Source organism: Heliangelus exortis, chromosome 12 (genome assembly GCF_036169615.1).
Source record: "Heliangelus exortis chromosome 12, bHelExo1.hap1, whole genome shotgun sequence".
In the NCBI taxonomy this organism is placed as follows: domain Eukaryota; kingdom Metazoa; phylum Chordata; class Aves; order Apodiformes; family Trochilidae; genus Heliangelus; species Heliangelus exortis.
This window is the reverse complement of record NC_092433.1, coordinates 15058204-15083499: the sequence shown is the minus strand read 5'-3', so window position 1 is coordinate 15083499 and position 25296 is coordinate 15058204. Positions and strand designations below refer to the sequence as shown.

General features: G+C 42.2%; 1 protein-coding gene across 31 annotated transcripts in view; it reads left to right on the top strand.

Annotated features, from left to right (window-relative positions):
- The window catches only part of MAGI1 (membrane associated guanylate kinase, WW and PDZ domain containing 1), a 328716-nt gene that overhangs the window by 250359 nt on the left and 53061 nt on the right, over positions 1–25296 (top strand). For 10 of the 31 annotated variants that reach the window (XM_071756226.1, XM_071756229.1, XM_071756225.1 and 7 more), the window contains 9 exons: positions 1025–1231; positions 4559–4769; positions 8220–8302; positions 11495–11533; positions 15962–16019; positions 18166–18254; positions 19189–19281; positions 22953–23135; positions 24196–24816. In XM_071756226.1, the coding sequence (XP_071612327.1) occupies positions 1025–1231; positions 4559–4769; positions 8220–8302; positions 11495–11533; positions 15962–16019; positions 18166–18254; positions 19189–19281; positions 22953–23135; positions 24196–24816 (1584 nt within the window). The remainder of the gene's footprint in view (positions 1–1024; positions 1232–4558; positions 4770–8219; positions 8303–11494; positions 11534–15961; positions 16020–18165; positions 18255–19188; positions 19282–22952; positions 23136–24195; positions 24817–25296) is intronic. The other 21 variants (XM_071756227.1, XM_071756221.1, XM_071756218.1 and 18 more) reach the window with 7 other exon arrangements.

Here is a 25296-nt window from a genome sequence, read left to right as displayed (position 1 = left end):
TAAGAATAATTCCTGAAAAGGAAAATTTGGGGAATCTTATTAAAAAAGTGTTGTATTTCAAAGATAATTGTGTAAGAAGTAAAAAATTAAAAAGGTCAAAATTTCTGTACTGCGAGTGCTGTGGGAGGCAATTCCATACCTGAGGGTCCTGTGGACTATTTCAGGGCAAATCAGGCACTATTTTAGTGCCTGAGATGAAGTGAAACAGGAGCAGTGAAATAATTCCATGGGGTTCTGGTGTCAATGAACCTCTGCTTATCCTTTGTTTCTTCTGTAGTCACTTAAAATGACAGTGAAGCATCCCAAGCACTTTGCACTGTTTGCACCAAGAGCTGTGTGTTTGCATAACTCTGGGTGCATCTTTATCCCTTTAAATTTTGCTTTAAAGTCTGGTTGTTCACTTCTACCCAGGCTGACCCAACTCCTGCCTCCTCTTTGAAGAAAGCACTACCATGTACCTTTCCTTTTCTCTTCTTTGTAAAAGTTTCTTTTTGAGCGAGAAGAATTTTTGGCTTTTTAAATGCAACACCCACCCTAAAAGAACCTGTGTATTAAAGCAGGCTATCGAGCCTTTCATCACTTCTCTGGGTGATAGCAGTCATGAATTTTTTATTTTCTGCAGGGTGCACTCCAGATCTGCCACAGCATTGTGTGGGTGCACACATGTAAAACGGCTACTAATTGAAATTCAGATGTAATGAGATGAAGTTTTGCTCTTCACCATGACTGCCTTTTGTTTTAGCCCTTGTACGCTCAGTGCACCTAAACAATGCAACCCTTGCTTCTCCTTTTAGATTCAACAAGAGTAACTTAAAAGGCAAGAAATATTTCCAGTCTGCTCTAGACCTGAAACATGCCCCCCCCCCCCTCTTCCTGAAAACGGGAATGGCCATGTTAGTTTATTTATTTCCTTACTCGTGGGGTGAGACACTGATTTTGATGGAACCAAAAAGAAAATAAAATAGGAAACTTGCTGCTATAAACTGCTCTCTTTTGAAGATGCAAATGTGTTTCTATTGCCTAGGTAACTATTATGGAACACCCAAGCCTCCCAGCCAGCCCCTCAGTGGGAAAGTGACTTCCACCGATGCTTTGCAAAACCTGCAGTCTGGCTCCAAGCAGTCGACTCCAAAGCGAACCAAATCTTACAATGATATGCAAAATGCTGGCATAGTGCATACAGAGAATGAGGAAGAGGATGATGTACCTGAAATGAGCAGTAGCTTCACAGGTAAAATGAAAATTTCACAGCTCGTTGGTTACGGTATATGGGGTAGATTTTTTGGAGGGTTTGTTTTTTTTTTTAAGTTTTACTGGGTTTCCTGCAAAGCTGTCAATCCCAGGCAGAACTGGCCAGCAACTCTGGGATGGCAGATGTCTGGGTATGGACAATCACATACACAATTGTGTCTTCTAAAAAAACCTTGTGGGACTGAGCATGAGTAGAAAGCACTGGGGAAAAGCTCAAATCCATTAGCTGCAGAAAGTTCAAGGAAGAGCTGAGCTATGGTTGATGCTTCCAGTCATTGTAAACAGTATGAAATACCTCAACATGGATACATTTGAAATTAATTATTGTTCATTCCAAAATATGTTGCTATCTTTTCCTTGCACCTAGAGATACTCATCACATACATATTGTAAGTCCTCTTCTCCGAGTATCTTTTGTTTACCTTCCAGCAAAATACTACTGGAGATCAGTTGAATTTCTATAGAAATACTGGAAGTTTGTGAAGCTCTGAGGAGTAAAAGAGCTCTTCCCAATATCTACAATCCTAGTATTTGCTAATGATTAGAACATTTGTTTCTCAGCTCAGTTTCAAGCCCTGAATTAATCTTCCTAGTTTTTTTTGTGAATAGGTACTTAGAGAGTAGCATTACCCACAGCTTCACATCTTTTATAGCTACTTGCTGTGGATGCTCTCCATCACTGGTCCTTTGTCCTCTGGTTGCTTCCTGTGACCATGACAGCTTTTCTTCCTAGTCTCTGATGAGTTGTCCTGGCTCTAACATTTGTTTAGAGCTTTAAAATTATTTATGCTGACATTTGGTTTGTTCCCCTTCAAGCCAAACTCTTGTGTGGCTTCGAGGGTTGTGCTTTGGTTGGCTGTTACATGTTACGCATTTCCAATCCAAGTCACTCCTGGATGGCTTAATCTGTCACAGGCTGGAGTTTTTGTCTTTGCTTACCAGTTCCTTTACAAAATTTTGCACTGAGCATAGTTTCTCACATACTGTGAGATGGTGGCAGCCTCAGCCATTGTCCCAGGATCTTATCTGGGGAGAAAGCTGCATGACCTCCTGCTGCATATGGTCAGTTTGGTGCCCCTGATGTAATTCAAGCATCATTTCTCTTCTGATTTTTCCTTCACCAGATGAAATGCTGGAAGATGCAGCTCATCTGTTGCAGTTATCACACCCCAGCCCCGTGCCTCAATTAAATGGGCACAGAATCAAGAGTTATTTTTCATATACCAAAGTGATTCTTTATGCTTATTTCACATGTAACTGTGCTAGCCATATTAAAATGCTCCTGCTTCCTTTGACTTGTGTTTTCCAGACTTTGGCATGTTTACACTTGCAATCCTAAGCTGGCAATGTTTCATTCATACTTTTTTATTGTGTCAGCTTCCACCTAAAACTATTGAATGCCAGGAAAACTAGAAAGCAGGCAACTAAGGATGCTGCTATAGTCATAGAATCATAGAATCATAGAATCCTAGGGGTTGGAAGGGACCTCGAAAGATCATCTAGTCCAACCCCCCCTGCCAGAGCAGGGCCACCTAGAGTACATCGCCTAGGAACGTGTCCAGGCGGGTTTTGAATGTCTCCAGTGAAGGAGACTCCACAACCCCCCTGGGCAGCCTGTTCCAGGGCTCTGTCACCCTTACAGTAAAAAAATTCTTTCTGATATTCAACTTGAACCTCCTATGCTCCAACTTACACCCATTACCCCTTGTCCTATCACTGGTCACCATAGAGAAAAGCCTAACTCCATCTCCCTGACACTCACCCCTTACATATTTGAAAACATTGATGAGGTCACCCCTCAGTCTCCTTTTCTCCAAACTAAAGAGACCCAGCTCCCTCAGCCTTTCCTCATAAGGGAGATGCTCCACTCCCTTAATCATCTTAGTAGCTCTGCGCTGGACTCTTTCAAGCACTTCCCTGTCCTTCTTGAACTGAGGGGCCCAGAACTGGACACAATACTCCAGGTGCGGCCTCACCAATGCAGAATAGAGGGGGAGGAGAACCTCTCTTGACCTACTAACCACACCCTTTCTAATGCACCCCAGGATGCCATTGGCCTTCTTGGCCACAAGGGCACATTGCTGGCTCATGGTCATCCTCTTGTCTACCAATAGTCTGGATCTTTTTCTTCCTTCTTCTCTCTGTTTATTATTTTCAGTATTGTTAAGGCAGTGCACAGAATAGAAACAGCCCAGGAGCTGCTGTTAATGAGCCCCCAGAACCTGAGACTGTGAGTTAGGATGTCAGTGGTCTCCAGTCTGGAGAGCTGAGGCAAGGTCTTGGCTGTGAAACCCTTTCATTGCTTGGAGACTTGGCAGAATGTGACACTAATCTCTGTCTTTTGTTCAGGCTGTTGTCTGCCATTGGAAACTGAGGGTCTCAGGTGGTTCAGAAATACTGCCATCAATTTTCAACACCTTCAAGAACCAGAAAAAAATCCCTTTGGTTAGACACAGGGCAAATTTTAGAATGTGGCTGTTGTTGCCAAAACCTCTGTGTGAGGAAGTTCTGGGCACAGACCTGGTTTGTGGCAAGCATCTCCTGTGATTAGGGGTGGAGGGAATGAGCAGCAGTGTTACAGGGATACAGCTCCAAACTGTATGGGTATAAGCATCAGAAATATTTCCTTAGACAGAGAAGGGCCAGATACATCGTAAAATACACCTGGGTGACTCTGGCTGGAGGATACAATGATAAACCACGGAATAAACCTCCTCAGACAACTGTTTGGAACGGGCAGCAACATGTGGACACATGGTGTAATGCTGGCATTCATTTTAATATTTTAATTTCAAAAACATGCTGCAGTAAAGTAAAGACATTCACCAATAGCTTGTTGACTGAGCTTCTGCCTACCTTCTGCAATAGCAAAAATCTCCCCTTTTGATCACTCTTCAAACAGGAAATTTTATTCCCCTAATCCTTGTCCTGCAGTTGGCACTGCAGGAGTGAACCTATAAGCCAGCTCAGGAGCCCATTGAACTCATCTCCATCAGTGAGCCCTGGCCTCAGCCAGCTTTGGAAGGCTCAGCAGGGCCTATTAGAGCAAACACAGGAGCTGATCACAGCTTCTGATTTGTGCTGGCAAGGGGCTGGCTGGCAGAGGGGGGGTGGGCAAAGCCAGCTCAACCCTGCTGGCAAAAAGACTGCAGAGTCTCTGCCCTGGGTTCATCTGTAGCTGTGTCTTGTGAATTGAAAAGCGAGGTGAGGAAAAAATAGTGAGGATAAACTCAGAGAAGCAAAAGGGAGGAGGAAAGGACCGATTTTCCATTTATTTTTTATTTATTTGCCTTTGTTTATTCTGCAGCAGAGTCTGGTGACCAAGACGAGCACAACACGCGCATCGTGAGAGAGACAGCCCTGCCATCCACGATTGAGAGCCACACCAACCTTCCCACCACGGAACCATCTCAGAACCTCCCTCAATACCTACCTCCTTCTGCTGAGGATAACCTAGGTCCTCTGCCGGAAAACTGGGAGATGGCCTACACGGAGAATGGAGAAGTCTATTTTATAGAGTAAAGCCCATTTTGCTTGTTCTCATTCTATCTTTTCTCCTCTTCTCTCTGGGCAGAAGTAAACCTCCAGGGATGCATTTTTTGTGTGTATTAAATATTTAGTGTGTGGTTATGTTGGAGAGCTGTAAGTTCTTTACAGCTTATGAAAGGCCATTGGGTTTGCTGATTGCATTAACATCCAAATTACTCCTGAGTTCAAAGGTTGTTTCAGGAGGGTGCTTACAAAAGCAACAGACACATAAAACATGGGCCAGTTGTTTTCATGGGTAGAATGAAAGCTTCTAATTGAAAGGGCTGAGACTTCATTTCTGGAGCCTGCCTCTTGGGGATAATGCGGCAGAGAGGATTTCTCTGGTCATGTGCTCAGGGGGAATGGACTTTGTGTGTTGTGTTCCCATCAGAACAAATGGGCCCAATGTGTTACCATGCTCCAGTGGACTGCAGAAGGCATAGCTCAGTGCAGAGCAGGCATTGTAAATTTGGAGTAGCATGAAGTATCTCATGTTCTACAGGCTTCGCCTAAGAGCTGAGTGCTGTCAGCATTTTTATGATGATACTGATTTTTTTCATGCCATAACTAATAGTCTCTAATTGTACTTGTCTAGATTTATTGAGTTAGGAGTAACTTATAAAAGGGGACCTATTAGTGGAGAAGATTTCTTGCACAGAATTTAGCTAAACATTAAAATTCAATTAGCCTTTGAAACTCAAGCCCTTAGCTTCCCAAGAAGAGGAAAGGGGTGAAGAATTGATTTTGGATTTGATGGTCTGTTTAATAAGGTCCTGAAAACTGAGATCATCTTCTGTGCCCTGGAAGCCAGTGGCCAGTTAATAGAAAAACCTTCTCTGCTAAAGCCCCTTCTGGTACTTGAGAGAATTATGCTGGATTAGGGCAGTGAGGGGAGCAGTCCTGCTCCAGCAGCAGGAGAAGGAGACTTTTGGAGATGACCAAGAAGAGGTTCATCAGAGCAGGCTTTCCCTTGGCTGCAGTGTCAGGGGAGCACATGACAGAAGTGTGCCAGAAGATCTGAGGAGCTGGGAGAACTGAGAGTGCAGCATCAGCTTTTCACCAGCTGGGAAAGGGCTGGTGTAAAAAAAAGCCATTTTCCAGGGCACTCTCAATTACCTGGAGAGGCTCCACCAACCTGCTAGTGTAAGCCAGAGTCTAGAAGGCAGAATGCAATTTTTCATCAACTGCATGTCAGATGAGACTGGAATGTGTTTGTTATCCCAAACACAGCATTCTGCCCCTCATGATGTCCTCAGGATGATGTACTTTCTGTCTTTAATATAAATAACACAGCCTGAGCTTGCCATTTTCCTCCCTGGAGGACAAGAGATGACAAGCACTAAATGCCCAAGCATTTTGTTTGCTCCTTTTGTTTTGCCTCCACTTGGGCCCTTGCTGTCCACTCTTAAAAGTATTTCAGCAAGGGGTTTCCACTGCTGCCACCAGTTTCCCAAAACTCATCCCCATCACTGCTGTGTTCTCTGTGCCCATGAGTACTCATACAGGATGCAGGACTGTAGCACTTAAGAAATTTGTTAGATTTTTTACAGGAGAATCATAAATGTGGTGGAAGACTGTAGGCAGCATACAGGGCTGGCTGTCAGGCAGGAAACCTGGTCACAACCCAGCTGCTTCCCTCCCTGCAGTGCAGATTGAACATTTTGGGGATACCTACATGGAAGGGGTTATTTTCTGGGAGAAGGTGTTAGTGTGGATGCAGCCCTGAATGACTGCAGTTCCATTAATTCTAAGGACACCCTGAGCCTAGAAACAATTTAGTTTGATTTGTATGGAAGGAAGAGAGCAAGCTAATGAGCTGTGTGGACCCAAGCTGGCTCAGGTACCATCATCTCCCATGCTTTGGGTTACCAAGGCAGGGTCCTGAAGGGAATTTCAGGGGAACATGTAAGCTGCTTGCACAGAACCAGCACAGGTCCAGTGGGGCCAGAGCTGTGTCAGATAAGTGATCCTGATGGCTTGTTGAAGCCATTTAGCTCTTGAGGTATCTTATGCTTTACCGGGGATTATCATGTCCCAAAGCATCCAGTCCCTAATTACCCTGCATATAGATCTGTACAATGTTACAGGTCTAACACAATTCTGTCCCTCTGGGTGTATGATCTGAAAGGTGTTCAGCTGAATTTTCTGTGCCTCAGCAAGCAGACTCTTGTGAGCCTTTGTTGAGTGAGACAAAGTTGGAAGAAATATGCAAATATCCCAGTGCTCTCCTCCCACTGCCCTCTTTCTCAGCTAGACTACAGACTTGCTTATTTATAAGTTGGCAGAACCCCTCTGCTTTATTGCTGTTAATTTGCCTGACTTGCTAAATTTCTGCCATTCAGATTTCTGGTTGGTGATTAATTGCTCTGAAGAATACAAAAGGATTAAATGCATTTGCTTCTCCTGCCTGGGGAGGGCTGGAGAGCAGGCTGTGTAAAACAAGGAGATTTTATTTACACACTCAGATCCTGGGAGCAGGGCTGTCCCCTTTTCTTGCAATAAAATACAAATTTGCAGGTCAGTTCTTAGCTCCTTGGGCATCATAGTCCTCATGACAGCATTTCTGGCTTTTTGAGACTGTTGTGAAGCTAAGGTGAAGTTGTTAAACCTCTCTGAGATCTAGAAGAAGAGAACAGCATTACTACAGTATTGAAACTTAAAACTGTTAAGCAGTGTTAAAGGCAAAGCTAGCTAAATGATATCTCAAGGACTGGGGGGCTATCTCTGCAGGTTATGTTTAGGATGACATCAGGTTGTGGAAGAGGCATTATGTTACAAGATTACCTCTGTATGCAAAGGAAATGATGGGAGAAAATAATTTCTAGAAAATTTATTTTAAGCCTGTTTACTGTGCAGCCTTCACTGCTGGGGCTGGCCTCACCATGCTGACAGGGGACTTGAAGAAAGGCAGAGCTGAAGGTAAAGCTGATCAACTTCCATCAGAGGCTTTGATAGAACATTTTTGTTCTGTAATTAAAAAAGTTTTCACTGCAAATACTGGTTTTGACTAAAGATTGGGTCAAATCTAGACAAATGTCAAAGGTGTTTTGCAGGAGCAATGGTCTCTGCATGGTTTAGGGAGAATGGAAAACTTCTGCCAGGAGACAAATAGCTTAGAGACAGCTCTGGGAATTAAGAAACAAACCACTGAAGACAAAAGTTTGGAAATGAATATTACAGTATTACAGCTTTCACAATCGTCCTTTCATTCAGGAATACTGATTTGTATGTTTTCACTTTTCACCCTTGTGTTTTCAGTGCCAAGATTATTGTGATTTGGAAGACTAGTTTGCAAAGCATCAAATTATAATGCTCTTTCTTCTGAAGCAAAAGTATGCCTTCAGGCTTGTTGAATAATAAAGAGGATATATACTTTTATGCCACTGATACTTCAGCTCTGCTTTATTAACAAAGGTCATATTTCCATTTTTGGTTTCCAGCCATAATACAAAAACAACATCTTGGCTAGATCCACGGTGCCTGAACAAACAGCAAAAGCCTCTAGAAGAATGTGAAGATGATGGTAAGAGACTAAAAAATAGTGAAATAATAATTTATTTGGTCCATTTCTAGATGTCTTTCTCCCTTTTGCTTTCCCCTTTTCAATAATCTGTGTTCAGAAGTACTTTTTAAAAGTGTAGTGAGATGATACCCATTATGTTGTTGTAAAGTCACTGTCTGTGTATGTAAGCACTGAGATCACTGATCATTTAATAAAAATCAGAGGTACTAGAAGTAAAAGGCCTCTGGTTTTTTTCCAAAGAATTTGAGCACTGATGCTGAACAAGACTCAAAGTTTCTAACATGTTGGCTCCTTGGATCACTGTGTAGGAGGGAAGTGACCAAGCTCTGTGTGCTCCGTTGTTTTACGCTTCTTCACGTGAATTGAAAGTCTTATGTTGGTAGCTCCTTGTCTGAGTAGAAACAATTCAATTGCTTCACTTGCACTGTTAAATTTGGACAGTCCACTTAGTGTTATGGTTTTGGGGGAAAAAAAATCCATTTGAAATTATAGATTTTTGCCACTGAATGCTTGTAATGATGTAATTTTGTATTCCTTGAGATGTTGGAAATGCAAGCCACTGTCCAATCTAGAGCAGCCAAATGCAGGGCTGGTAAAGGAGATTATTTCCCTGCATCCATTAGGAGATGCTGGAGAAAAAAGGGGATCATGATAAAAATAACTGAAATGGGAAAACCTGTGTGAAAATTATCATCTACTGACCAGGAGAAGTGATGTTTTCCTAATGCTTGATTTTGCCTAGCACAATGCTATCATGGAAGACATATCTTAAAAATGAAGGATTAAAAAAAGTGGTCAGTGTTGGTGCTCTCCTTGTAAAATTAGTTCTCATAATATAATTATCTCCTACTGGTGTGAATCAGCTCAATAAGAATTATTATTTTAAAAGAAAAGAATCAACTCAGCCGCTTTTTACTGGTATGTTCAAACCTGGCCTTCAGAACTGCTGTTGCTCTTTTTTGCACATGCAGTCTTGCAACCTCCTCTTCCTTTCACGTGTGAGATTTTGCAGGATGTAGGAATTTGCCTGTGCAGTCCTCACTGCCATGATGAAGCAGGTCAGCAGCTTCCTAGGACACAGTGCAGGGTACCCCCAAACCAGAACGATGTGCAAAGCCTGGGCAAAAACCAAGCTGGCAGATCCCTAGCAACTGGTGTTGACCATGAAGAAGCTGGTGCAGGGAGCTGGATTAACGTAGGCCTTGCTTTGCACCTAAAAATGAATATATCAGTGGGTAATCAGAACTGGAACAAAATTAAATAATAGTGTGTGAAGGCAAAGTTCCTCTCTGCTTGCAGTTAAGCATTGCTGGAGGTTAAAGGGGAGATTTCTAAGTCTCTGCAGAAGCTTGCCCCATTCAGTTTTGCCTAAAGCAAAGCTTCAGTCCTGGCTCTCTCTCACACTGATAGCCCTGGTAATGCCAAAAAGCAGCAAGTGCTGCCCTGTGTCAGCATTTCCCTGGCTGAGGCAGGACAAGGAGCAGCCTCTAGGATGAGCCAGCAGTGAGGGGCTGAGCTCCTCTGTTAAATAGTTCCCCTTACTATTTAGGGAAATATTTACCAGGGAAAAATTTACAAGAGAAAGACTTTCTCTTGTCCTTTTTAGCAAGTATAAAACAATCATTCCAATAACTAATTTTATTTGGATTAGAAACATCTAAAAAAGCTGGTATTTTTTTACGTAAGTTCATGATTTTGCAGAGTAGTGACATTTTTGTTTCTCGGTTACTTGAACTTAGCTTATTTCATCTTCTCCCACACCCCTTCACTTCATTCACTAAGTTGCTCATTAATTAATATTTTTAACATTCAGTAGTTAAACAGTTGCTTTGTAGGTACAACAGCTCACTGCCACTGCTTCTTTTGGCTGTTCTGATCTTGCTTTGCATAATTATATTTCCAAAAACAATGTGAGCACAAAGAAGAGAAGCTTATATTTACTGCATTAAAGAAGCTGGACATTTTTTGCAAGGGTCACTGTTGAGTGGATTTCCACTGAAGTCAGTGGGATGGACTTCTCTGTTTGGTTTCTTGTGTGTGTGTGTGTGCACATGAGTTTTCAGGCTTGATCCCATCCTGTTTGTGGCTTTTATAAATGTTAGATGTCACTTCAGATTTGTTTGGGTGCAGTTGCCTTGTGGTTTTCCTTTGTCAGGATATGTGTCCCTAACAGGTTATTGGTCACTTACAGTTGTTTAGGCTACCAAAGGAAATTGCAATTCATATTTTACACTAATGGTCCTAACCATCTGTTTTGGTAGAATATATTGCAAAGAGGTCATGGAAATGGTTTTTTTAGGTGTCCAAATTTTCTAAAGCGTTGCTGTGGCTACGTCTGTTTGCTTCTGTCATTCATTTATGTGGCTTGTACTTTACTGTGTTAGGTCCAGGATTGTTTTTACCATCTTTGTTCTGGTTTTGTCATCATTCTTCATTTTCAGACTGCATTTTTATTGTTTATAGGCTAAGCAATACTTTAATCATCTGTGTCGCTGTTAACCTATGAATATGGAGCAGATAATGATAAATGGAGCAACAGTGAATATTGATGGCTTTGTGTCTTTGAAAAATGATGTGATCATTGTCCCAGGTGCCCCACCAAGACTGGTGCATTCCTCTATCTGCCTCACCCATGCCACTGTACTTCAGTGGGAGCTTGTGTCTCCAGTTAAACAATGTACTTTGCTTCACATCTGTCTTAAATCATCTGGGTAGTCACAATTGGACCTTGTATGCACATAAATTCAGATACTTTCTTGAAAACCTTGCCACATTAGTGCTTATTTAGATGCAAGGTTTTCCTCTCATTTCTTCATTGGCATTCAGGGCTGGCCTCCTGATAGATCCCTGTGTCTGCAGATGGATTGCAAAGGTCAGACCAGACACATCTGAGGGAGAAGCTTCCCTACAGTGAAAACACCACAAATTTCTTCTTTGCCATATTAAACTGTGGCATGCAAGGTAGTCAATTAATACAGATCTTTTGAGAATGCAGGAACCATTTCTTTCATTATCTTCATCAGATCCATCAATATTCTGATCATTAAAGGGTGATAAATGGAAAGCTTGGGCTCAGTCTGTAGAAAATTAGTGCTGGTTCTGCTGTTTGCTGTAGGGAATTTCTTGCTTGGTGCTGGTATCTGAAATTTTCTTTTAATTTTTTCTGTCTCATTTACTGCTCTTCCCTTGGAGAAGAAGGGGTACACACGGAGGAACTGGACAGTGAACTAGGTAAATCATCCATCTCTCGTTTTGATGTTTGACTTCAACTGCACTGTTTTAAACCTTTAATTACTTTCTTTCTCCTTTGTATCATTTTGCATCTTTCAGTTTGTTTTGTTTTTTTTTTATTTCAACAAATCTAATTTATCAGCAAAACTTCCTAGCACAGAAGCATTATTGTGTCTCTAGTTTCAGAGCTACAGTGTGTTCTTACTGGTTCAGAGTTTGAAGAAAGCTGGAGAGCCTTAATCTGTTCCAAGCTGCATCTTCCTGGACCCTGCAGAAGTCAGGGGATTTTCCATTGGCATCACTGGCTCCAGGAAAAAGCTTATAGATGGCAAAGTTGAAATCAAGAAGCTAATGATGCTTTTGCATTCAGGCCAAAGACATTTCCCAGACAAGAGAAGCAGATTGTGATTTAGAAAGTTGAACTATTACACAGGATGCTTCTACTGAGCTTGTGAATGAAACAGCTGAAATTTTTGCCTCAGTAGGTGATTCTATAAACAGATGATTTTCAGTGATGTGGTACATTTTATTTGCTGCATCTTTTTGTGAAGAATGAGGCTTGATATCTAATCTCAGCAGTGTTCATTCTGTTTATACTGATGGTGGAGGTAGTTGTTATTTCTGCTCTGCTATGCTCCAGTGCACTTGGAAAGCTGAATGGCAGGAGAGGTTGCATAGGATTTGATTTCCACTAGGTCTATGATTGCTTTTAAAGAAGACTGTATTTACAGTTTATAGTTCTGCATACTGGAGGATCATATTACCAGAGAATTAACCTCTGGTTTCTGTAATGTCTTGCAAGTGTATTCCTGCCTCTGTGTGATTGATTCAGCATCCTCAGCCAGCAGCTATTGAGGGGACTTTTAACATTACTCCAGGAACTGTACTTCTGGATTATATACCTGAGATAATGTTGGAAGCCTGACTTCTTTTATTGCAAGCTTTGAAAGACATGATAATTTTAATAATTCATTTGCATTATGTGCAGCTTGCACAAATAATCAGCAGCAGGCTCAGTAATGTCAGAAGGAGGTGGATGGGCAGCAAAAATCTGCAAAAGTGTTAAAAATCTGCAAAATCTTATGGAAGTGTTCATAAAGGGTGACTTAAAATGAGAGGGAGTTTAAATAAAATGAGACGATAATGAAATGGAAATGTTCCCTTCTCTCAGTCTCGTATCAGGGCGTATTGCAGGAGAAGAGCTGAAAAAATAAGTGCAGGGAAACTCATAGGTGATAAACCTGACCCAAGTTGTGCAGGCACTTACATACCTGAGTGTTTTGGTGACCATGGTGAAATGTTCCCTTTATTTTGCTGCAGAGAAGCTTTACTGAGCTAACACTCCACTGATACACTGTTGAGATTTGCAAAAGTTGCTGTAGGTAGAGGGATATTTTCAAATGGCTCAGTGGTAACAACACCATTAGGAAGAGGGCATGAAATAATACAGTCTTTTCACTAACCATACTCCTGATTAGTTTAAACTGCTGTGTTGCCCAATATTTAGCTCCTTCCTTTCTTAACAGTTTCTTTTCTAAACAGAAGGAAAATAAAACTTGAGGCATTTGCACAACTTCTTGTTTTCCAAGGAAGTGGATTGGATTGAATATGGAGTAATAGATTGCCTCTCTTTTTAGCAGAAAGTTACACAGAGGACACAAAATCTTGATCTTTGGAGTAGAATTTGACGTGCACTTGGGCAGATGCTCCTGGACTCACAGGGAGTACTAAGAGCTGAAAATGCTGAAGTCATCTCCAGCTCCTTTATAGTGATGTATAAGTGTGACTAAAATCCCTGGTGTTTGCAGAAGTTATTTTTTAGGAATCCATCCATCCCCTCTATAGGGTTGGAGACTAAACAAGAGCATCTCAGTAGGAAAGTATTTACCTGAGCCTTAAAAGTGTAAAATTGGGTATTTGTCCATTGAATTTACCTGCTGGCAAATGCTTTGAGACTGCAGTGCTGCATGGATGTACCGAGGTAAAAACCATATGGTTTGCTCAGACTCCCAGTGGTGCAAAATGTTTCTGGAAGTCTTATATTTGTGATAAAAATCTCTGTCTGGGTGATCTTCAGTTTGGCAGTAGAGGTAGAGAAAGGGGATGAATAATTTCAAGCTGCTAAGAAGCCAGGGTGTGCAAAATGGCTGTAGAGAATATGTAGAGAATATGTAGAGAAAACTGCAGTTTTGTGTATTATTACTTCCGAAAACATAGAAAAATGTTTCTAAAATTAAAAGCTGCATAGATAGAAAACTGGAAAGATTTTGGCACAGTACCATTTTTGGGGTTATGAAAGAGCTGGTTTTCTCACCTTCTATTAAAATTCTTGAAAAGAAAAAAAAAAATAATAAAAACCTTTTGTGAGCAAAACATTTTTCTTTGAGCTTTAAAAGTCAAAGCTACGTAGTAGTCCAAAAACAGATAAAAGATATTTAGCAGGAAGAAATGTGGAAAACTCATTTTAAGACATTACTTCTCCCTGCCTTTTTTATTTTTTAATTTTTTTTTTTTTTGTCTTCCACCCCAGCTTTGTATCTTTATCATTCTACTTTCATTGTAGTGCAAAGAATTAACCAGCTGCCACAACTCGTGATTTTTAATTTAATTGCACTGAAACTCTTTAAGCCAGTCCCACAGTGTTTTCACCATATGGGACTCCTTTGCAAAGCTGAGAGTTCCCTTTTTGAAAAGACTTTCATGATTGGCCTCAAGCTTTCTCACTTTTTCTCATGTACACTTGCACAGTGCAAATGAATATTTGGTTTTGAATCGTTCATTTCAGATCAGTCTGCTAATAAAATTGTGGAGTATTTTCATGCCCAAAAGTTAGCACTGGCTTGCATTTAACTGTTTATGTCTCAAGGAATCCAAAGATGTTAAATCATTAAGGATAAAATAATAAGAAGCATGGAAAACCTACCTCATATCTGCAAATAAAAGGATATGTGGAGCAGAACCCATGAAAATTGATTTTATCTGATGTCCAGTCAATTCTGAACATAAACTTTGAGTAATTATTCCATGTGTGTCCATTCTGTTTATCTCCACTCTGGAGGTGTTTCTATCCTTATGTCGAAGCCTATAAATACAAAACTAGATAGTTACATTTATTCTAATTAATGGGCCATTGTTGATTGTATTGGCTTAGCAATTTATGTTGTTAATAAAAATAAATCTTTGCATTTAATAACAAAGAGATTATTTGCTCCCAGTCTTGTCATTTTAGTGATGAATTTTTGAGGGATTTTTTTGCATGGAGTGTTCGAACTTGTGTTACCTGACAACGACTTTTTAATTATTATTATTAATTTTGTTTAAATGAATGTGCAGAGTCTATGGGGTGAGGACTACACTTACACAGTCCATAGTGTGGGGGAGCTTTCTTTTGAGTTGATTCACAGTATTACTCAAACACCCCACTCAGTATTGCTAATGGGATGATTATTTCAGTACCCACAGCCAACTGGAGCTTTGTGTTTAAATGAGTGGGACAAGGATCAGGCCCCTAAGTAACAGATAGAGCTTTAATAACCCTCAGTTGGACGCTGAAGTGATTTCATTACTTTCACTAATTATAGTTAAAGTACTATGTGCAGTCTAGAAAATCAACAGGAACAAAAGTGGGTACATTTCCAAATGTTAATTTCTTCTTCTGAATGTTTTGGTTTGGTTTTTTTTTTTTTGTTAATTGTGCTAATTTAAAAAAAAAGGAAATCTCTGTTACGTGTGATTATGGCAATATTGTGTTGTTACAGTAAGTGGTATGTAGTGAAATCCATCTGTGTGTGGCAGCCCCCCTTGGGTGGATTCCACATGCCAGGCACTTAGGTTTAACCTTGATTTGTCCTGTTTCGAAAGACACTTCTGTGCTGGGCTCACAGACAAATGATACAGTGCAAATACCTAAGAAAGAAGTGAAAAAAAACCCCACCAAATCTTTTTTCAGCAGTGGCAAGCATAACTAGTTTGGTACAGAGATGAAAGTGATCTCTGTGTTAGTGTGCTCAGATTGCTTGCTGTAACCTCACCCATTTTCATATGCTGGTGTTAAAATCCCTCTGGCCTGTCACCTGCACCAACTTCCTCAATGGTCAAACCAGGAGGGTATTTGAGGCACTTCCAGAAAGAAATCTATTCATCCTTTGTTCATTTAATGCAAAAAAAACCCAAAAAACAAGCAAATCTGGTATGGGCATCTTCCTGCTGGTTTGTTAACCCAGCACTAGTGGGATAGGCTGGGATGTTGGTGCTTTGGCAGCCTTTAGAAGGAAGCTGGGATTGGTCTGAAAAGTGTTTAAAGCAAAGTCTGAGCTACTGATGAGTTTTGTATGCTGAGCAGGACCTGTCGTCCCCCCCCAAAAAAAAAAAAAAAAAACAAACCCAAAACTTCATTAGAGGCTTCAATAATGCTTTTTCTATTTCCAGAGTTGCCTGCTGGTTGGGAGAAAATTGAGGATCCCGTATATGGTGTCTACTATGTAGAGTAAGTGCTGCTCCCCAGTTGTGGTGTGGCTGTTGTGCAGCAGTCTGTGTGTCTTGCTGGTAGCTTCTCACACCAAGGAGGAGGGAATCCTGGCCTTTCTGCAGCTTGGGGGGTTCCCTGGGGTGGGAGTGGGTTCAGGAAATACAGGAACACCTTTGGGGCACCTCAGCACCTCACAAAATACTTGTATCCAGAGAACACTAAAAACTGTTCCATTAAGTGAACTTTTGTATAGTGCTATGATGAAAATATGAGTGTGCAAAGCAGGCCACTAATTCAGTTAAAAGTCTGATGACACTTGGGGAATGGATGAACCTCTGTGACCAAACAGCCATGGCAGAGATTCTTGCATCAGGCTGTGTTGTTGTGACTGGAATTACAGGTTTAATGGGACTCTCTCAGGAATTAGAACAGCTTCTTCTTTATCTAGATGTCAGATTGCTCCCTTGGGAAAGCAGAGATCTGACTTTTCCTTTCATCACTGACCCCACAAAATGAATTTTTAATTATGTGTATACTCCTGTCTAGTAGGATGGCTTATGATAGCCCTCAGAATAGACATGGAGTACAGTTTCTGTCTGCTTTAGCTCATTTCTGACCTTACCATCCATGCCTAGGGAAAAAGGGTTAGCAAACTGTGTAATTAAGGCTTGACATTTATTTACCAAAGACATCAAGAATATTTTTCGGCTATTAAATGCCATGCCAAGAAGTCTTTCCAGTATTTTTTTTCCTGTCATTTTATGTATACATGCCCATTAGTTTTGTGACACTCCTTAGTGATGAAATTAGTGAATTCATCACTCCTTAGTGATGAAATTAAATCGGCGATGAGACATAACTTTATTTTACTTACTATCTATAAATTAGCAAGATGCTTATAATTTGAGCATTTGTCTCTGTCCCTTTCAATACAGGCACTCTCTTGTTGCATGGTAGTTTTTATTGAGAAACAACATGAAAAAGTTTGTATCATTTTTAAAGTACTTGCCACTATTCCTTAACTTTCTGAAGATAGCAAGAAATTGGAAATCTTTTACAGAACTCATGAACTTGTTTTTCTGTGGTTAGTTAAATATTTTCCCAGTGATTAAATATTGATCTTTAGCAGAAAAAAAATCCAAACAAAACTATCTGGTGTGCTTCCATCATAATTACTTGAAAAAGTGATTGTTCATTCAAGGAGGCTTTTTATAAAGACACAAGGGACAAGAGACACTAAAATAGAAAGTTCTTAATGTTCTTCCAAGTTCTTCACTTTGCTTTGGATTCAAAGTTGGGCTGTAAGTAATTAATACAATTTTCTGAGATCTATTGAAAAATTGCCATTGAATTAAATGATTGCTGAGCAGCTCATCTCAGCTGTATCCATCACCTTCAGAGGGACCCCAGACCTGCCCCCACTACCCTGGCCTCTGTCTGGTGGTCATCCCTTGGTTTCATAACATGGTCAGTTCTCTGCTGAATACATTGATTTTTTGTCATGTTTGAGGCTGAGCTACTTATTTTTTTTTCCCTTTTTCTGGAGACTGGTCAGAAATACTAGATCTAAATATTTCATATGGCTCAACACTGCTTAGTTGGCTTTCCAAGGAGGACAACAGCTGAAGTTTCACCAAATGCTGTTTTCCACTGGGAGTATTTCCTGGTGGCTAATTCTGAATACATTTTGGTCCATTCACAGCCCAGCTTTTCAGCTCATATCCTGCATCCTGCAGGTGTTTTTAAGCCACTCTGTTAACAGTGTGCATTCATCAGGTAGCTGACAGGTGTTACCTGTTGTTGGGTGCTTTTTTGTGGGTTTTTTTGTGGGTGGTTTTTTTATTTGTTTGTTTGGGGTTTTTTGTTTTGGTTTTTTTTTTAACTTCAGTGAGCCAGGGAATGCACTTCTGGGAATCTGATTAAAGCAGGGATGATACAGGCCTCTCTTTTCAAATACAGTCAGACAGAATGTTTTTCAATCCTGAAATCCTCTTGTTTTCCTAAATATGCTTGTTGGCACGACTAGGTGAGCATTGCTATACACACACTGCTGTTGGGTTTGTTTGGCATTTTGCTCCTTTCCTCAGAGGAGCTTCATGCTTGGCCATCATTCCTACTTGTCACACATAGGGTTTCCTAATTTCTTGCTCTCTTTCATCTCCAGCCACATCAACCGGAAGACACAATATGAAAACCCAGTTCTTGAAGCGAAGAGGAAGAAACAGCTTGAGCAACAGCAACAGCCACCAGAAGGTTGGGAACACCAAGGGAATGATGGTTGGAGTTTTCCTGAGGGAACAGGCCCTCCCTCCCCTTGCCAGCACCATGCCAATGTGCTTGTCCTGCTTCCTGTCACCTCAGGGTTTAAAGGGAAAAAATGTCATGAACAGGAAGGGTTGTGTATGCCCTTCACTTAAGATCCAGCAAAAAAGAAAATCAAATATATAAACACTTAAACAGAGTAGCTTTCACCCATTTAGTAATTGGTTAATAATTAGAGTTGGGTTTTTTTAATGCCCTTTATTTCTAGAAATTTTCTCAGGTTCTCAGTTAAAACACTTCTGCTCACTGTAGCAGGTGGTGTTCCAGTCTGTACTGGGACTCACAGGGTGAGGAATGGGCATTTACATGTGGATTAGGGAAAACTCTGCACGGGAGATCTTAACCCAAGATCTTTGGTTGTTATCAATCTCTAACATCTGAAGCAATTTAAAAGTATTTCTAAATACCTTTTTGTTTTTTCCTTCCCCCTGATTCCCCCCCTTTTTTTTTTTATTTTGTTCTTTAAATGCAGCCCAACTGCAGTGAAGGGCCTGTGGCTTTTGGGTTTGTTTTGTTACCTTTGTAGGTTTCACATTAAGTTATTTTGCAACACTTACTATGCAAGGAGAAAGTTTAAAATTTTACATCTTAAAACCATTTTGATGCAAATCAAGTCCCAAGTCTGAGTGTCAGCCAGGGTGTCCCAGCAGGTGCACAGTGCAGTTGACCTGAACATAGAGAATTCTCCACCCTTGTTTTTTGAACATCCTCTTCATTTTATTCCCTCTTTCTGTGACTTTGTTTCCTCTCTTTCCATGCTTCTCATTTCACCTCTGCTTGAACCCCACACTCCCACTGGGTGTAGGTGCAGGAGCTCACAGTGCTGTTGTGAAACAAGTAACCTTTCCCTCTCTGTCCTCTCTAGAATGGACAGAGGAGAGTCCATCTCTCCCACCACCCACTGCTCCAAACCATGTTTCAAACAACCAGGAGGCAGTTCGGGAAGCACCAGTGCAAGGTAACAACCTTGTTAAACAAGTTGTAAAATTACAACTATTCATTTTTTTCTCCTGAGAATTAAATTTCCTTAGCCAGGAACAAAGGGAGTATCTCCATGACTTGGCACGCACTGGGACAGGTGCCTGCTTAGCTGAATTCCCATAGATTTTGAGACTAGTTGTTTGGAGACCATGTTTGTTGCCAAATACAAGAGGTGAATGAAATCACCTGCAATAAAAAAAAGGATTGTGACTATTCTCTGTACAGTGTTCCAAGTCATTAAAGAGGCATAGTGAAAACATGTGTTACCACTTCAGTGGATTTAACAGCCACTGCAGGATGCAAGTGCAGGGAGAAGACCCTTGTCTACAGGGCTATATGGATATGCAAGTAATAAACTTTTACACCTTCTGAACTCTACTGAGTTTAGAATCTGGTTCTTATAATTAAGATCTAGTGCAGAGATTCCTTGTTGTTCTCATAGGTCAACATTCCCTCATGAAAAGCAGCACAAAATCTTAGTGTCTTGTGGTTAAGACACAGACATGTTAACATGGTCATGCTATAATTTGAGAACCAAAGCAAGTATCACTCTATTTGGGTGATACTTGGGCAGGCAGAGGTTCAAGACAAAGTATTTTAAGAACCCTGAAAGCTGGTCAGACTGTCTGGGAGCTGTGATGTGCATAGACACATGCATTGTCAACACTGTCTGGCAGCACCTTGGTTTTGGAGAGCTTGGGTACAGAGAGAGCTTCTGTGATACCTGAGCAGCCAGGTTTGGGTATTGCCATGCATGGGTTTGCCTTGCAGCTTTATGGATTTTCTTTTTTGTGTGCTTTGAATCCAAATTAATATTGGAAGTGGGGGAGGATGTAGGAGCTGGGGACAACAACAGAATAGGGAGATTCTCTGCTATTTACAGAGTTACCAGGTGTCCACGCTGAATGTGACTTTCTGTAGTAACACAGGACAAGGAGGCAGAAGTGCCTTGGCCATGTTAGGGGCAAATTACATCATGTTTCTGAAAAATCTTGAGTTGATGTTCCTCTGGAAAGCTCTTCATGAGGAGGGAATGATAATAGATCCAAATACTGCAGAGCCACTTTGCAGTTGGACAGGTGTACAAGTACTTTAGGCTATCACAGCCTTATTTATTGGTCTCCATGACCTGTGTATAGCCAACTGCTCACTGACCAGTTGTTGTCTTAAATAACTAACCAGACAGGACATGAATCATTTCCAAATTTGCAGTGTGAGCTGAAACATTGCCAGATTAGGTTGCCAGCAAGGACAGAGAGTTCCACTTGTACCTGTTGCAACACAAGTGCTCTCTGGTTACAAGTGGTAGTAAGCAGGCTTCATCTTTGGCTACCTCTAAATTGCATGGCTAGGGAATGGCATTGCCCTGGTCTGCAGGAACCAGAGGCTGCAGAAGGTGAGAGAGGGAGAGAATCAGGCTGGAGCACCTCATCCTGACATATTTGTGAGCAGGGGAATTCTCCTGTGCTCTGCAGGTCAGCTGTGGTCCCTGGAGGTGAGAGGGGTAAGGATGCTGCTGCTGTTCTGTCTGCATTTCCTGCCAGGGAGTGCTCTCTGCTGCACAGGGCAGCAAACCAGCCCTTCCAAAACAGACGTGCAAAAATTAACATTATCCAGAGCCCACAGCACATTCCTGAGAGGTATTGGAGTACATTAGAGTAATCCAGACTTGCAGCAAGGAAAAACGAGAGGTCTGGGTCTGGTACCCTGACTACCAGGGTGATGCATCTCTGATGAGAGTGCCCCAAAAGCAGCTGTTCTTCCTTGCATGGTAGACACCTGGGAATGCCACCTATGCCTTTTTCACTGTCAGGCTGAAGCAAGGGCTGCCCAGGCACCTGTGCATGGCAGTTCACAGGACCTGACCTGTGGGGGATGGCATTAGAAGCTTTACTTGGCTCTACCCACTTCCAACTTCCAGCCACAAAAATTTTCAGCAGCATTAGAGGAGCACATTAGCCATTCAGCACCACTCTTGGTGACATGTCCTGGTACCTGCTGATGACTTCTCTCTGTCATTCTTTCCTTTTTCAGTGCTGCTCCTTCTTCTCCCCATTTGTTGCAGCAGTTTCTGCCTTCTCCATCCCCTCTCCTTGTGGCTGGAGTTTTCCTCCTCTCCCACAGATGGCAGTGCTGGGGCACAAGGACCCCTCCTTCTGCCCCTGGCACTGCTTTCCCAGCTGGAGTTTTGTGAATAGACTCATTTCAAATGTTATCCCCTCCCAGATGATGTGGTGGGACACAGCCTGTGGTTTTGCTATCCTGTAACTACAGAGCAAGTTCACCCTGTATTTGTAGGCAGACACCAGCAAGCTGGGCTTGTTCTGCTTGTCTTTTGAACCAGAAATCAATGTGGGACCAAGCCCCACTGTTCGTTGTCTCTCAGCCCTGTTTGTTACCTGAGTTGTTGGGTTGCACTTTGATAGTCTGGGCTTCTTATTAGCTTGGGGGCTGAGCAGAGCATCTGCCCCCAGTGTGCAGGATTGCTGTGTTCCTGTGCTCCCCTTCAAAGGCAGAAGACTGCAAGTCCTCTCACTGCCCTCTGATGAATAATCTTCAAATATACCTTTTTTTTTTTTTTCCCCCAGTCAAAGGCTCACAAGTCTCAAATCCCCTCACTCTCCCCCGAGGTCTCCTTTCTAAACAGAGGCCTAAGGCAATACTGCTGAAATTTTTGAAAGTACAGGAGCTGTGCTGGCTGTGATACCCACTGCTGATCCTGGAGCTGTCACCAGAGGGCTTAGTGGCACAGTCTTTTCCCCTCCAAGCATAAAAAACCAATCAAAAGTGCAAAGGTGTTTAGTGTGAAGTACAGCCTCTGTGATTCCCTTTTTGAATCTGGGCAACATCCTTTGCAAGGGCACACTTTTATCTTTGGAGCACCTTGTTCCCTCTTAACCATGCTCCCAGAGAGCATCAACAACCCTCCAGAACAGCCACGCAGCTCCCAGGCTGCTCTTTGATCCCTGCCTGACAACAGCAGCGTTTCATCCACAACAGGCACGGGGCAGAAAGGAAAGAGGAAAAGACTTGAAACAGAGTCTGAAGAGCAGTATCAAACTCCACTTTCTCAGTAGAGGAGGTCCCAGGGTGGCAGTGATGGTGGGGCTGGGAGGGTTCTGCTAAGGGGTTACAGGGTGTCTTGTTCCCAAGTTGCTGCTTGCTGGGTGGGTTGGGAAAAAGCCCAGTGATAAAAAACACAATGACATTCCTTTCTGCAGACACCTTCTGTAGGAGGCATTTGTAATTCCCCTGTTCTGGCTTCCTAGGGGTGGATGTCACCACTTCAGGACAGAGATAGGACATATCTAAGCCAGCATTGCCAGCTCTAATATATTTCATTCCTTGAAGCATCCATGGTTTTCCCCTTTGTAGCCTTGGGGCTTTAGTGTGCACAACCTCTCCTAAAAAAGAGGTACAGGTGCCTAACACCAGGCACCAGGGGTTTTTACTCTTTTTACTGCATGGTTGGATCCAGGGAGACTGAGTGGAGTGTGATGAGGTGAGAGGATGCTGGATGAAGTTCAGTCCTGTCCCAGCACACTGCTGTGTTTGGCCATGTACTTGTTAGAGTGGGGAGGAGCAGAGGAAAAGCAGATCAAAGGCCCTTGCCTGCCTGTTTATAGATTTTCCTAACTTCCTACACAGGAAAACCTTTTTTTACACGAAACCCTTCTGAGTTGAAAGGGAAGTTCATCCACACCAAGCTAAGGAAAAGCAGCAGAGGTTTTGGCTTCACTGTCGTTGGAGGGGATGAACCGGATGAATTTCTGCAAATCAAAAGTTTGGTGCTTGATGGCCCTGCAGCACTGGATGGCAAAATGGAAACAGGTACAGATGCTTTAAATTAAAATCACCACCACCACTTTGTTTTATGGTTTTACAGCTGGTTTTATACGCAGTCCATTAAGAACTTGAGTCCTCATCCCTTTTTTGGGGAAAGGCATTCAGCTTTCCCATCAACAAGCAGGGAAGTGAGATACATTGGGGAATATCTTGAAGATCTTATAGGAAGGCACTTCACATGCTGGAAAATCACTTTAGGTCTCAAAATATCCAACTGGGGCTCTGCCAGCTCCTTACACTGACCTGCAGAGAAAAGCCAGCAGTTGTAGGGTCCTGCCTCATGCTGTGTGTTACTGCTCCTCATGGTTGCAAGGGCTGAGGAATTTTTGTGGGACTGCATCACTGTGTGTGTTTGTGTCTGCCATGCCACTCACTCCCTCTCCAAAGCTACTCCCAAGGAATGAACAAAGGAGTGGGCTGACTTGCATTTCACTCTGTGGAGACACCAAGAGAGAATTTGTTTTGCCAGAGTTTAGGCTTAGCATGGGGAAATCCTGTGAGGATTCATCTGAGGTCACAACTCCTCACTTGAAAGTGGAACATCACAACGTTAAAAATCGCTGTGTTGCAGCCCTGGTGTTAAAAAAATTACCATAACTTAATTAATACTTAGATTTCAGGACAAAATGTGTCTGAGACATGACACATGGCACTGTATTGGAGCAATTGGTATTTGAGAGCTTTTTGTTATAGCTCTTCTGTGCTCTCAGTTTTGTTTCTATCACATGGCAGTGCAGTGCAGTGGGTAAGAGTGAGAGCCAGGCTTTGAAATAACTGTTAAATGGGCCATATACCATAATGTGTATTTATTATTTTTTTGCATGAGCCAATTCCATTTTCACATTTATGTACCTAAGGCTTTATGCAGTTAATCCATGATGTGCAGAGAGTTCTTGCTTGCCTAAGTGTCCTTTCTCTGGCAAAGGTACTTAAACATTGCTCTTTACTTCTGAGTGATTACTGTGGATACTGCAGCTCTAGGCCTCACCTTCCTGGGGTGCCCAAAAACGTATCTGTTTGGTATATCTGTCTGTGTCCTCTGCAGGGGACGTCATAGTCAGCGTGAACGATACCTGTGTGCTGGGGCACACTCATGCTCAAGTTGTGAAAATCTTCCAGTCCATCCCCATCGGTGCCAGCGTCGACCTCGAGCTGTGCCGAGGTTACCCCCTGCCCTTCGATCCCGATGATCCCAACACCAGCCTGGTTACATCCGTGGCAATTTTGGACAAGGAACCAATCATTGTGAACGGGCAGGAAAATTACGACTCCCCGGCGAGCCACAGCAGTAAAACAGGGAAAGTAAATGGCACAAAGGAAGCGAGACCCAGCAGCCCAGCTGAGGTCTCCTCCAATGGACCCCATGGTTACCCCAATGACACAGTCTCGTTGGCATCTTCAATAGCAACACAACCTGAACTCATAACTGTGCATATAGTGAAAGGGCCTATGGGCTTTGGGTTTACTATAGCAGACAGTCCCGGTGGGGGTGGCCAAAGAGTGAAACAAATCGTGGACAGCCCGCGGTGCCGCGGCTTGAAGGAAGGTGATCTTATAGTTGAAGTCAACAAGAAGAATGTGCAGAGCCTCACTCACAACCAGGTGGTGGATATGCTGATTGAATGTCCGAAGGGAAGTGAAGTCACGTTGCTTGTGCAGCGAGGAGGTGAGTCTGCAAAACTCTTCTTCTTGAAATTTCAAAAATTAATGCGCGTCGTGAAAAACCTGCTCTCCTAAGGTTCTCTGTAGAAATGGTTGGTGTCTGAGGTGTAGGAACTGCCCCAGGTTGGAAGTGGTCAGATCATGGAGGATAAGTTAGAATTTGCACTGGGGAGAATGTGCAGGTAGTTCCCATGTGCTCTTCTGCTAGTGCTCTTCTGCTAGTGCTCAAAGGAGTGGTGTGGATACTCATATGGGTACACCTTACCTACATAGCAAACTCTCATCTCATGCTTGTAAAATAGCACGTGGACATTTCTTGAACTGTTTAAGGAGATGCAAGAGGCTGGCAGTACATCTGGTAATTTGCAGTGTTCAAAATCAGCTATCCAAAGACTTCACTGAGGAAAAGTTGCATCTGGGAGTAGAGGAGAGGATTTAAAGTTCCCCACGTTGTAAGCAATTGAAACATTACTTCTGGACATGT